At 53.0% G+C, this 13,624-nt stretch overlaps 1 protein-coding gene across 3 annotated transcripts in view; it reads left to right on the top strand.

Annotated features, from left to right (window-relative positions):
• Window positions 1-4,968: 4,968 nt before the first annotated feature.
• Window positions 4,969-13,624, top strand: part of HDGFL2 (HDGF like 2) — an 18,280-nt gene continuing 9,624 nt past the window's right edge. For all 3 annotated transcript variants that reach the window (XM_081233497.1, XM_081233498.1, XM_081233496.1), the window contains exons 1-4: window positions 4,969-5,121; window positions 7,486-7,562; window positions 7,657-7,795; window positions 13,229-13,420. In XM_081233497.1, coding sequence (XP_081089623.1) covers window positions 5,050-5,121; window positions 7,486-7,562; window positions 7,657-7,795; window positions 13,229-13,420 — 480 coding nt within the window. In that variant the 5' untranslated portion in view covers window positions 4,969-5,049. The remainder of the gene's footprint in view (window positions 5,122-7,485; window positions 7,563-7,656; window positions 7,796-13,228; window positions 13,421-13,624) is intronic.

The raw sequence follows: 13,624 nt of genomic DNA, 5'->3' as shown, positions 1-13,624 counted from the left end.
TCTGGTCTTGAGGGGGCTGCGATTCTGCATTTCTGACAACACCCTCCTGAGGAGAATGAATGAGGCAGGAATGAATGAATGAATGTTACCCTCACAGCTCAGGTAAGGAGAAGCTCTGGGGCAAATGTCGAACATTCCCAGATTCCAATCCCCCGGTGCTATCCCTCTGCCTCAGTTTCCTTATCTGGAAAGCAGGGGTGAAAAATAACAACTGACATGAGAATGAAATTAACCATGTTAAATGCTTACTATATGTGACTTGGAACATAGTAGCTGCTCAATAAATCTTAGTTATTATTCTACTTGGGTAAGTGGGCAGTAAATATTTGTTAATCAGAGTATTGAGGGACTTCCCTGGTGGTCCAGTGGTTAAGACTCTGCACTCCCAGTGCAGGGGGCCCAGGTTCGATCCCTGGTCGGGGAACTAGATCCCACATGCCACACCTAAGATGCAGCACAGCCTAAATAAATAAATAAATATTTTTTTTAAAAAAAGATAGGATTGAAAGCTGATGGCCCAGGCTGTAAACTGGAGATCAAGCCTGCAGCACACAGTAGGTGCTCAGGTCACCTGCTGATTAGAAGGAGACGTTCCATGCAGTTCTTGGGGCAGGGCAGCACCTTCCCCACCTTGCCTCCTCCGGCCAGGTGCCAGGCACCATCTCTCAGGGAACAGGAAGCAAAGTTACCTCCCCAGGTGAGGACTAATGGCCCAGCCGTTGGCTTCAGTGGCCTCTGATTTGGCGGGAAGGCATGGCTCCTCTCCCAGCTCAGCCTGCCATTTTGGGGGAGCCCTCCTAACCCTCTTAGGGAACTCTGCCCCCTGGCTTCCATCAGAGCCTGATCTTTTTTCAGCAGCTCGACATAGCTCAGTCTCTGGTTTTCTGCACTGGCTCAAGGTCTGGGGGAGAAGTTTTCACTGAATCAGGAGGGCCCTGGAGGTGGGAACCCAGAGAAGTGGCATTCTTGCCCTCGGAAGGACTGGATGTATGACCTCAGGCAAGGCACGCCCCTCTCTGGGCCTCAGTATCCCCATCTGTACCCTGGCCTAGGCCAGACCGCTCTGCACCAAGTTCCTCATTTATTGTGCAACTTCTACCTCATGTGAGGGTGCCCAGATTTAGCAAATAAAAATACGGAATGCCCAGTTAGATCTGAATTTCAGATACAAATACTTTATTGTTTTATATATATAATTTAAATTTACAGGGAATTCCATGGCAGTCCAGTGGCTAGGACTTGGCACTTTCACTGCTGAGGCCCAGGTTTAATCCCTGGTCAGGAAACTAAGATCCCGCGTGCCCAGTGGCTAGGCCAAAAAAAAAAAAATTACAATCTTAACCATTTGAAAAAGAACTATGTGTCAGATATTGTTATTTCATGATATATGCATTATTAATTATTTTTATTGTGATAAAATATATATAACACATTAACCATTTTAACTATTTTTAAGTGCACAGCTCAGTAGCATTAAGTACATTCTCACTGTTGTGCAACCATCCCCACCATCCATCTCCAGAACTTTCTCATCTTCCCAAACTGAAACTCTGTCCCCATGAAACACTGACTCCCCATCCCCTCCCCCAGCCCCTGGTCCCTCCATTCTACTTTCTGTCTCTCTGAATTTAACTCCTCTGGGGACCTCCTATAAGTGGACTCATACAGTATTTGTCCTTTTGTGACTAGTCTATTTCACTGAGCATAATGACCTCAGGGTTCATCCACGTTGTAGAATGTGTAATAAATACTTTTTTAGTGCAGGTATGTCACAAATATTGCTTGGAACATACTTATCCTAAAAAAGTATTTGTTGCATATCTACAATTCAGATTTAGCTGGTAATCCTGAATTTTATCTGGCAATGTTACCTACAGCCTTTCTTCACACAGCAGCCTAAGGAATCTTTTTTATTTTTATTTTATTTATTTTTAAAAATAAATTTATTTATTGTATTTATTTTATTTTTGGCTGCATTGGGTCTTTGTTGCTGCATGCGGGCTTCCTCTAGTTGCCACAAGTGAGGGCTACTATTCGTTGTGGTGCACAGGCTTCTCATTGTGGTGGCTTCTCTTGTTGTGGAGTACAGGCTCTAGGTGCGCAGGCTTCAGTAGTTGTGGCTCGCGGGCTCTAGAGCACAGGCTCAGTAATTGTGGCGCAGGGGCTTTGTTGCTCCACGGCATGTGGGATCTTCCCGGACCAGGGCTCGAACCCATGTCCCCTTCATTGGCAGGCGGATTCTTAACCACTGCGCCACCAGGGAAGCCCCAGGAATCTTTTTTAAAACAGCTTTATTGATATATCATTTACATACCCTAAAATTCACCTTTTTTAAGTGTACAATTCAATGAATTTTATTGTATATTTACAGAGCTCTAGGACCATCACCACAATCTAGTTTTAGAACATAGGGTGATTTTCCATCACCTTAAAGAAACCTCATACTACTTTGCAGTCACTCTAGATTACTACCTTCAGCTCAAAGCAAATACTGATCTACTTTCTGTCTTGAAATTTTTGCCTTTTTTGGACATTCTATCAAATGTCATATGATGTTGGAATCATAGAGTATGTGATCTTACGTCTGGCTTTTTTCACCAAGTATAATGTTTTGGAAGTTAATCCCTGTTGTAGTGTGTATCGGTCCTTCGTTTCTTTCTCTTGCTGAAGAGTCAGAAGTAAAATTCATCATCAGGATATACCACATTTGGTTTATCCATTTATCCGTAGATGGACATTTGGGTTATTTCCCCTTTTTGGTTTTTGTGAATAATGCTGTTATGACTATTAGTTGTATAAGTTTTGGTGTGGATGTTTGTTTTCATTTCTCTTGGGTAGATACATAGAGTTGGAATTGCTGGTTCATATGGTAAGTCTTTGTTTAACTTTGTAAAAAACCAAAAAAACAAAAAAAAACCCTGCCTTTTTGAGATGTATTTCACATGCATAAGGATGTTTCTTGAGATTAAAGTATTATCTCTGTAACCTGTGATCAAATCCCTCCAGGTTTTTTTCCCCCAAGAAGTTAAAATAAAACCCAAGCGTGTCACTGATATTCACAAGGCATATGATAGGTCCTTAACGGACCCTTTTGCTATCTGCTCTGCCCTAAATGCCCTCCCAGCGCCCACCTCCCTACCTGGACCTATTTCTAGTCATCTTTGAACTCCCTGGTTAAACTACTATCTCCTGCAGAAAATACTTCTGTTCCCCCATGATAGACGAAGTCTCTGGCATTACTCAGCATTTTTTTTCCTTTTTCCTTTTTTTTAAAAAATTGAAGTATAGTTGATTGACAATGTTGTGTTAATTTCTGCTGTACAACAAAGTGATTCAGTTATACATATACATACATTATTTTTTATGTTCTTTTCCGTTATGGTTTATCACAGGATGTTGAATATACTTCCCCGTGCTATAAAGTAGGACCTTGTTGTTTTATTCAGCTCTTTCTTTCTTTTTTAAAAAATAAATTTATTTATTTTATTTATTTATTATTTTTGGCTATGTTGGGTCTTCGTCGCTGCGCATGAGATTCCTCTAGTTGCGGCGAGCAGGGGCTACTTATCCTTGCGGTGTGCGGGCTTCTCATTGCGGTGGCTTTTCTTGATGTAGAGCACGGGCTCTAGGCGTGCAGGCTTTAGTAGTTGCGGCCCGTGGGCTCAGCAGTTGTGGCTCATGGGCTCTAGAGCGCAGGCTCAGTAGTTGTGGAGCCCAGGCTTAGTTGCTCCGCTGCATGTGGGATCTTCGCGGACCACAGCTCGAACCCGTGTCCCCTGCATTGGCAGGCGGATTCTTAACCACTGCGCCACCACGGAAGCCCAATTCAGCTTTTTCTTAAGCATCCTATTTTACTCAGAGTTCCTTCCCTGGGTCTTAATTACGAAGAAATTAACATTTCTTTGCCCTGCTAGACGTTGGATATTTCAGGAGCCGGAGTAACAGCACCTAAGTGCTTCCAGTATTTCCTGCTGCCAGGCACAGTTTCCAGCGCCTTAGGGGCGGTGATGTCATTTAATCCTTACTCCCCTATAAGATCTGTACCATTATGAGTCCCGTTTTACAGGTTGGGAGACTGAGGCAGAGATTACATAACTTGGCCAGGCAGTGCTCAATGCATTTTTCTCGACTGAATTAGTACGTATATTGGGTATTTTGTGGCTCTGGCATATGGTGCTCAATAAACTTGTCGTGAGTGAAGAAATAAGTGTTTTGTGAATTTTTTGGCTGTTTATCCTCAGACCCCACATGACCCATCCCTACCCCTAAGCCCCGCCCCCTCGAGCAGGCAACGGCGCGTCCCTATTTTGAGTTGAACCTCGTCTCTTGCGATATCCAATGGCGGACTGCCGCTTAAGCCTTTCCTCCTGTGATAGCTAATGCCAGTTCTCTACCTTGAGCCGCTCCTCTCGTGGTACCCAATGCCCTTCAGCTCTATATTATGCCCCTCCTCACAGGAGAGGGAGGCTATCAATGACGCGCCCCCTACAGTGATTGGGCCTTCTTTCCTGTGGTAATCCAATAGCATGTTTCCTACTTAAGGCCCCTCCTCCTGTGGCGTTCTATGGCCCGCCCCTCTACCCTAAGGCCGGCCCCGAAGGAGCCTGGCTGCCTGCCTCTTCTCTCACAGAGCGCCTGTTTCTCTCCCCCTACCTTTCCTCTTTCACCTCCCTTAACCTCCGTCCCCTCCCATTAGGCTTCTGGGTCACGCCCCCTTGGCTCTGCCCGTTATCCAATCCCGTTAACATGCTCTGCTCCAACCCCTCTTCTCATTGGTCCCCCTGCTCCTCTATCCCCGCACGTGGTCCTGAGCGACGGCGTCGCCCGCCCGTGACGGCCGGAAGGCGGGACTTCCGGCGACGGGCAGGCCAATAAACACGCTCCGACCCGCTACCTAGGCCGTCGCCCCCGCCCCCTCGGCGCCCTGCTCCCGCCCCCGGCTTCGCCTCCCCTTGCCGCCGCTGCCGCCGCTGCCGCCGCCGCTGCCCCTGCCCGTGCCGCTGCCCGTGCCGCTGCCGCTTCCCGCGGCCTGGGCCTCCCGCCGCTAGCATGCCGCACGCCTTCAAGCCCGGGGACTTGGTGTTCGCCAAGATGAAGGGCTACCCGCACTGGCCGGCCCGGGTGAGGCCGCGAGGGAGATGGGCCAGGCGACGGGGGGTTGGGGGTGGGGTGGGGCAGTAGGGGCCCCGGGCCTGAGGGAGCCGCGCTCTCGGGGTCTGGGGGACTCCGGGCCTGAGGAACCCTCGCGCCGGGGGTCTGGGGGGACCCGGGCCTGGGGGACTCGCGTGCCTGGGGGTCTGGCGGTCCCCGGCCTGAGGAACCCTCGCGCGGGGATTGTGCGGGAACCTGGGCCAGGAGGTCTGGGGGTCCCGGGCCTGAGCGACCCGCGCGCCGGAGGTGCGGGGGGCCCCGAGCCTGGGGGATCCGCTCTGGGGGTCTCAGAGCCGAGGGATATGGGGTTGAGGGACCTGGGGCCTGAGGAGCCAGGGTTCAAATCTGAAGGAGTTTGGTGGGTGTGAGGGGAGGGGAGGAATCTGGGATTTGAGAAGAGGGTTCAGACTAATGGGAAGGAGGTGCTCCGGACTGAAGGACCTCTTAATGGGGGACAACAAGAAGCCAAGTTCTGAGGGGCTGGGGGTCCTGAGCCACGTATGAAGGGGGCCTAGGGATAAGGGTTCCAGTAAGGGAGAGGGGTTGAGGGTCAAGGTTGAGAGGTGCTCAGCAGGACCAGGGCTGGAAATAGGGCTGGGTGCTGTGTTCACAAGGTCGCTGGAGCTGAGAGGACTGGATATGAAAATGTGGGGCTTCAGAGACCGGAGATTGGAATAAGACTTGTTTGGGGGACCCTGGGGACTGGTGCCCTGTGAGGACTCCCCCGCCAGACCCTGGTGGAGGAAGCTGGTGGGGGCACAGGGTGGAGGGAGGACTTAGGGTGGGTGGAGGGATGCTTGAATCAGAGGCCAGCCACGGGGACTCAAGCTGGAAAGAGAGAGCCCCTGAGGGAGGGGGCTGGGCCCAGGGGACTTTAGGGATCCCCTCTGGAGGAAGCTGGGATCCAGAGGACCCAGATGATTCGAGGGGTCCAGTTCTGAAGGGAGTCTTGAGCGCGAGTCTCAGAACTGCAGAGTGGAGTTTCAGGCACTGTGTGTGGGGCAGGCCAGTGTGGAGGAGGGGCCAGGAGGTTGTTGCCATCCCTAGGTCTAAGTCACCCCAGGACTGAGGTTGATGGAATATGCATGTTAGGACTGAAGGAATTTGGAGGGGGAGGCAGTAGAAGCATGAAGCTGAAGGCTCGGCTGGAACAGAAGGCGCTCAGGAGTTGTTGCCTGGGCAGTATTGTGGGGTGCCTGGAGATTTCAGCCTCGTTCCCTGCTAGACCCTCCCTCCCTCTGGGTGGAAGTAAGCAGGAGGGCATCACACAGAGCTGGGCGTTTGGTTGCAGAGAGGCTGCCACAGGATGCCAGGAGTGGGCTCAGGGACTGCTAACCAGGCAGCCCTGAGAGTGGTGTGCCTCAGGCTCAGAGGCGGGTCCTGGGTGAGGTCAGAGCAGAAGCGGGCCTGGAAGGCATGGCAGGCTGGTCTTCAGGGTGATGGAGTTTGGGGATGCGTCTGTGCAGGAGCGGGATGCTTGGGATGGGTGTTTGGGGCCCAGAGCCCAGGGCCCAAGGACTTTGAAAAGTAGCCGAGAGAACTGAGGAAGGAAGCTGGGTGAGGGGGGTAGGGAAGGTTCCAGGAGCTCCCAGGCTTTGAAGAGGACGGGAAGGAATTAATGGGGACCAGAGAACCCGCTCTAACCTGATTTGCTCGGGCTTACTTTCTTGGAAGCACCAGAGTGATAAAACTTTATGGGCACTTCCCTTCCTCCCAGAGTACCAGCTTCTCCCTCTCCTCCGCGCCCCCCTCCAGCTGGCTCTCTTAAGCCCAGAATGCTTCCAAGCACCTGATTGGAAGGGAAGGGGCTGCTAGCCTCCTGTGGGGAGATGACTGACAGCTGCTGGAGCCCATGGGCCTATAGGGAGAGGGTGGGACTTCCTGGATGCTCGGGGCCTGTCTCCTGCAGCCCACCCCCCACCCTCTGCATCCTTGAAGCTGCCAGCTGCAGCCTCTGGGAGACTGAACACCGGTTGCCTCTTTGCGGGAGGGGGTCCCGTGGGAGGGTCCTGGGAGTACAGAAGCTGGGCTTGGCCCCAGCCCCTGGCTGCTCAGAGGACCATATTTGGCTTTGCCTAGGTGAAACACCTACCTTGGGGGAAGAGAGAGCACCCTGGGGGGAGCGGACAGGTATGCAATTGGGGGGGGGCACATTGGCACAGAAGAAGGCAGATGCCTAATTGGAAGGTGATGCGTCTTCCTCTGTTGAAGGCTCCCCTCCTCCCAGCGTGCTTTCCCCCAAGTAACTTGGCTGTTTTCCTGGTCACTTCCTGGGTCAGTGGGTGAAGCTGTCCCCCACCCCCCAGCCACCCCCTGACTGGCCTCTCACTGCAGATCGATGACATCGCTGACGGTGCCGTGAAGCCCCCGCCCAACAAGTACCCCATCTTCTTCTTTGGTACCCACGAAACGTAAGTGTCCCCCGCTGGGGGTGGATTTTTCCCAGCTGTTGCCTCCCGGGGTGGCCTGGCTCACCTGGGCTTGGCCCGTGGTTCTTTTCTCCAGAGCCTTCCTGGGACCCAAGGACCTGTTTCCCTACGATAAGTGTAAAGATAAGTACGGGAAACCCAACAAGAGGAAAGGCTTCAATGAGGGCCTGTGGGAGATCCAGAACAACCCCCATGCCAGCTACAGTGCTCCTTTGGTGAGTCCGTGCCGGGGGTGGGAGGCTGGCGGGGGTCTGCGGAGCCCAGGTCAAGTGGGCACTCGAGCGTGCTGGGGACCAGAGGTGGTCTTAGCTTGTCCCACAGAGAAAGGAGAGGCCTCTGGGACAGGGCTCCTCCCACTGGGTGCCGCTGATGTTTGGGGCCTCATCGTTCTCCGTGAGGGCGGTCCTGGGCACTGTCGGGGTTGGAGCAGCATCCCTGGCCCCACCCACTCGATGCCAGGAGCTCCTTCTTTACCCGGTTGTGACAACCAAACACGTCTGCAGACATTGCTGAGTGTCGGGTGGAGGGGTGCAGGATCCCCCCTGGTGAGACCCACTGCTCTAGGATTAGCCTGAATGTGAAACAGCATCGTTAGAGCTCCTAAGAAACCTTTTGTTTTCTAAGGAGAAAAATTTTTTTCCTTTCAGTAACACCCTTTCCTTCCCCCATTACTGCCAGATTTCAGACTCGGAAAAAGGCTGTAGTTAGTAGACGTGAGAGCTCTTGCTCGGGTGGGAAAGAAGTGCTAAGAGTCACAGAGATGACATTCTCAGTGGCAAATCAGTGTCTGGAAACATTCGGGGAAAAAGGAATTTAGAGAAATTGAAGCGAAATTCGTAAAAAAGCCGTGGAAAGCTGAGGAAGGATGGCAGAGGGGTGCCTTGCTCTGGGTGTTTTGGGGCGAGATGCAGACAAGGGGAGTCGCGGGGAGGTGGAGTAGCCTGGCCTCAGCCGGGGTGGGCTCCAGGTGGGCCGGGAGACCCGGCGAATTGACTGCAGGGCTCGGAGCTCTGCTGTTAGGGAAGAAACAGACTTCCCGCGTGGTCTGTGGGCGGGGAAGCGGGAGTCAGAGAGGGTCTGGTTTGTGTGAGAGAAGGACCGAGTGGTTTTGTAGCATCTGGTCCTGCTTGAGAACTCGGGGTCTCGAGATGGTCTGGGTGTGCCTCTCCTGTGCCTCCGTCTACCCACCGACCCGGCAAACACTCCTGTATAGACCCCGGCCGCACGCATGCCACATGCTGCACTAGGGACCAGGAATCCTAGGTGACGCAGACGCGCCTCTTGCCTTCTGGGAGCTCACGATCTAGAACCTGGGGTCCATTCAAGAGCTTTCTCCAGTGCTGAGGGTTTGGCAGCCTCTTCTCAAGGGTCCAGGCCCATGTTTCATGTGTGTGGTGTCTTTTACCTCCCGTGATGGGTCTGGGAGATGGACGTTCCCCCTGCTTTGGTCCCCGCCATCTCTCCGGGCTTTGCACATTCCCCACTTGAGTAAACGGATTGGAAGTTGCTGAAGGTAGCTGAGTTTCACGAGACCGTATTCTGGCCCCAGCTCAAGTGCTGGTTAGTCTCGTCCTAAGCTTATTGCCTCCTGGTGAATCATCACACCTTTTAATGTTTATTACGCACCCTCAGCCTGTGAAGTACCGCGTAGATGCCTGCCCTCAAGGAAATGAAACTCAAAAATGGTGTCACCTTGACATTAAACCCGCCCCATACAGACTCCCCAGGTTGAGAAGTAGGTATAGGTGTGAGAGCATACTACTGCTGTTTGGTTCTCTGACCCATTTGTGCCTCCAAACAGAACATTGGGTTAAAAATGCAGATCCCTGGGCCCCACCCCGAGAGGCTTAGGTGTGGTAGTTTAGGGCTGAGGCCTGGGCACCTTGAGGCGGTTCATCCCCCGAGTTATCTAGATGCTTCTGATGGAGCCACTCCACAGCAGGCTTTTGGAAGCACTGCTTGGAGGGTGCTCGGGCAGTCTGTCTTTTCATCCTATAAGGTTTTAGTTTATAGTTTTATGTTTCGAGTGGGAGTACAGACTCCTGGTACAAGACTGAAAAGTACAAAAGGGCGTGCGGTAAGGGATCAGCTCTGCCTCGCGGCCGTTCTGTTTCAGTTTCCTCTCAAGGTAGTCCCAGCTACCAGTTCCTTGTGTGTTCTTCCAAGATTCTTTGTTCACGTAAAACCCTACATAGCTTGCTTTTTTGAAGCATGAAATGCTCCACTTGGCTTTATTCCCCCAATTGGTCTCCCTCGTCTGTGCAGAGAACAGCTTCATTCTTTTTGACAGCCTTAGCTCAGTGTGCTCCCACCAGGAGCGTACGGCAGGGCCTGTTCCTGCACCCTCCTGCCAAGCCAGGAGGTGGAAAACGGTATCTCAGTGCGGTTCCAGCTATATCCAGTAATCCAAGATGGGCTGGGCGGGTGGCATCTTTTCCATTTTACAGTTGAGCACGCTGAGGCCCGGAGTGTTCGCTTGATTGCCGGGAAGGACCCAGCTAGAATGTGAGGCCTCAGAGACCTAGACCAGGGTTTTTCAACTTCTCTCCCTCTCTGTGGGGCGTCCTAGGTACTGTGGGCTGTTGAGCAGCATCCCTGGCCCCGCCCACTCAATGCCAAGACCCCCCCCGCATCTTGACAATTTGAATGTCTCTAGACATTGCCAAATGCCCCCTGAGGGAGAGAATCACCCCTTGTTGAGAAGGATTGACCTAGAAGGATCCCAGTTGATACATCCTCGTGACCTGATAGAGGAGGTAAAGGGACCTGTCCCAGTAGCTGGTTCGAGCTGAGCTGGAACTAAAACCCAGACCTCCCGTCTCCCAAGCTGAAGTTCTTTTCTGGTCGGTACAAGCCGGGTGGGGTCCTGGAGGGGCAGGTGGGCCCAGAGAAGGACCTCTACACATGGATCCTGGGGTAAGAGCCCTGCTGTGTGGACACGTGGACCTGGGTTCAAGGCCTGACTCTTCTTCCTGTTCACCGTGTTCTTTGGGTATTGATTGACGTCACCTCTCGGAGCCTCAGTTTCCTCATCTAAAACAGAGGCTCAGGGTACGACGAGCTCTCACAGGGCTGTCGGGGGAACACGGTGAGCCAGTGTACATCAGGCACCCGGCACGGGGTGCGAGGTGTTGGGGACCGAGGAGGCCAGGCTGGGCCTGACCTTCCCTTTCCACCTCTGCACCTCTGTCACCCTCCCAACCCATTAAGACAGTGAGAGGGGGCTTCCCTGGTGGTCCAGGGGTTAAGACTCTGCGCTCCCAATGCAGGGGCACGGGTTCGATCCCTTGTCGGGGAACTAAGATCCCGCATGCCGTGCCGTGAGGCCAAAAAAAAAAAAAACAGAGACAGTGAAAGAGACCAACACTCATCACTCATCTCACTCAACCAGTGGGTCTCGGGATGGTTGCAGGTCAGCTGGCTTTTGGCCTTTATCTCCTGGTTCCTCTCCGAGCCACCAGTGTTCCCGTCCTCCAGACGTCTCCCTGGGGATCAGATTTCCCAAAACTTTTGCTGGCAGGTAGTTAGGTCTCGTGGGCCGAGCGCAGGAGATGCAGAGTTCCTGACTTTATCCCCAAAGCACAGTGCAGGGCAAGTCACTTACCTTCCCGGCGACCTTGTTTCCCCACTTACGGGACATGCCCACTCGTCCCAGTCGCCTCCCCGGCTGTCGAGGCGCACATCCGGCCGCAGTTGGTTGAGCGCTTAGCAGAAGCAAGCCGGGGTTTGTAACAGGCAGTAGCTGTGTCCAGTGGGCCAGGCTTCAGGGCCCAGCAGAGCTGGCTTGCACCCCAGCTCTGTCGCTTAGTCGCCGTGTGATCTGGCTCCATCACGCCACCTTTTGCCTCGTCTGCAGAGTGAGAATGACAGCTCCCCACATGTTACACAGAGAGAGAGGATCCCTCGTGTCTGCTAGCTCTCACTGCCACGAGGCTGACTCCGTTCCTCCTGCAGACGATCAGGAGGGTCCTGGACCCTCCATTTAGTCACTCACACTCCAAGCTGCTGTTTCCCCCATGAAGAACCGGGGACGTCCTTTCCCTTCTTCACTCACCAGGGGTGCTCCAGAGAAAAGTGACGCCCCAGAGGAGACGTGTGAGGGAAATCCGCCTGAAAGCCTGATGGTTCTCTCCCAGTGCTTCAGGTTTGGGGCTTGACCTACTTTGTGTGGCACTTTTTACCCTTTTTTTTTTTTTTTTTTTTAATTTTTTGGCTGTGCCACATGGCATGCCAGATCTTAGTTCCCCAACCAGGGATTGAACCCATGCCCCCTGCAGTGGAAGCGTGGAGTTGTAACCACTGGACCATCAGGGGATTCCTTGTGTCATATTTTAGATCCCACATATAAGTGATATTCTATGGTATTTGTCTTTCTCTTTCTGACTTAACTTTGCTTAGTATGGTAATCTCTAGGTCCATCCATGTTGCTGCAAATGCATTAGTTCATTCTGTTTTACGGCTGAGTAATATTCCAGTGTGTATACGTACCACATCTTCTTTATCCATTCACCTGTTGATGGACATTTAGGTTGTTTCCGTGTCTTGGTTATGGTAAATAGTGCTACTGTAAACATAGAGGTGTGTGGATCTTTTCGAATTACAGTTTTCTCTGGATATATGCCCAGGAGTGGGATTGCTGGATCATGTGGTAGCTCTGTTCTTAGTTTTTTGAGGAACCGCCATATTGTTTTCCGTGGTGGCTGCAACCACTTTACATCCCCCCCTCCCCCCACAGTGTAGGGGGGTTCCTTTTCCTCCACACCCCCTGACTCTGGTCTGTTCACATGGCTGTGGTCGGTCTCCCACTAGATTGTAAGCTCCCCAGGGGCAGGGCCTGTGCCATGTTCACGCCTGGGCGCTCCACCTCCCTAGCACAGTGCCTGGCACCTGGCTGCTGTTCACAGACGGCAACTGAGTGTGCAGACGAGCCCGGCACGTGGCTAGCACAGAAGTGCCATCTATGTGTCTGCTATTTTTGCGGCTGTTACCGCCTGAGCAGGCATTTTGGCTAAAACAGAAATAGAAGTGCCTGGAAGTTCGCGCCCAGAGGTCCTGTCCTAGGTCATTTTCCTCCTCGTTAGTAATTGCAATAATAATCATTTTTACAAAAAGCAAACCTCCATGATGGACCTCCTGCCAGTCTGGGCACTGTCCTCAGTAAATGCCACTTCTGTCTCACCCTCGCCACAGCCCTGTGAGGCCAAAGTGGTGTCGGCCCCATTGCTCAGATGTGGGATGAGGCACACAGGGGCTTAAGTCACTGGCCCAGGGTTTGCCCTCAGATCCTGCAGTGCTTGAATCCTAGTGGCTAGCACACACGTGCCCATCTCGCCCTGCCACATCAGTCCTCAGAGCTTTCTGTTTATTTGTTTTTTTTAATATTGTTTGGCCACGCCGCACGGTGTGTTGGATCTTAGTTCCCCTACCAGGGATTGAACCCATGCCCCCTGCATTGGGAACACAGTGTCTTAACCACTGGACTGCCAGGGAAGTCCCCCTTGGAGCTCTCTGAGCCTCAGTTCCCGCATTTGGAGAGCGAGCAGGCCAGACCCTGACACTTGAGACCCTGACACTTGAGACCCGGCCAGTGGCTGCTGTGCTGTGGGCCACACCTCGTGGTGACCTGCTGTCTCTGTCCCCACCCCCAGCCGGTGAGCTCCTCCGACAGCGAGGCCCCTGAAGCCGACCCGGCAGGTGGCAGTGAGGATGAGGAGGACCGGGGGGTCATGGCCGTCACCGCCGTGACCGCTGCAGCCGCCAGCGACAGGATGGAGAGTGACTCGGACTCGGACAAGAGCAGTGACAACAGCGGCCTCAAGCGGAAGGCAGTGGCCTTGAAGGTAGGGGCGCGGGGGTGGGGCGGGCACAGCTGGCCTGTGGGGGTCTGGGGCCCTCCCTGCTCCCTCCACAGGTTCCGTCTGGCCGCCTGCTCTTCTCCCTCCTGGCCTTTCCTTCTTTCGGTTTTTAGTACATTCACAAAGTTGTGCCAGCATCCCCTCTGTCAGTTCTAGAACTTTCCATCACCCCAAAAAGAAACCCTGTCC

The sequence above is a fragment of the Mesoplodon bidens genome (assembly GCF_964165515.1).
Source record: "Mesoplodon bidens genome assembly, chromosome: 4".
NCBI lineage: Eukaryota > Metazoa > Chordata > Mammalia > Artiodactyla > Ziphiidae > Mesoplodon > Mesoplodon bidens.
This window is presented reverse-complemented; position numbering and strand designations above follow the sequence as displayed.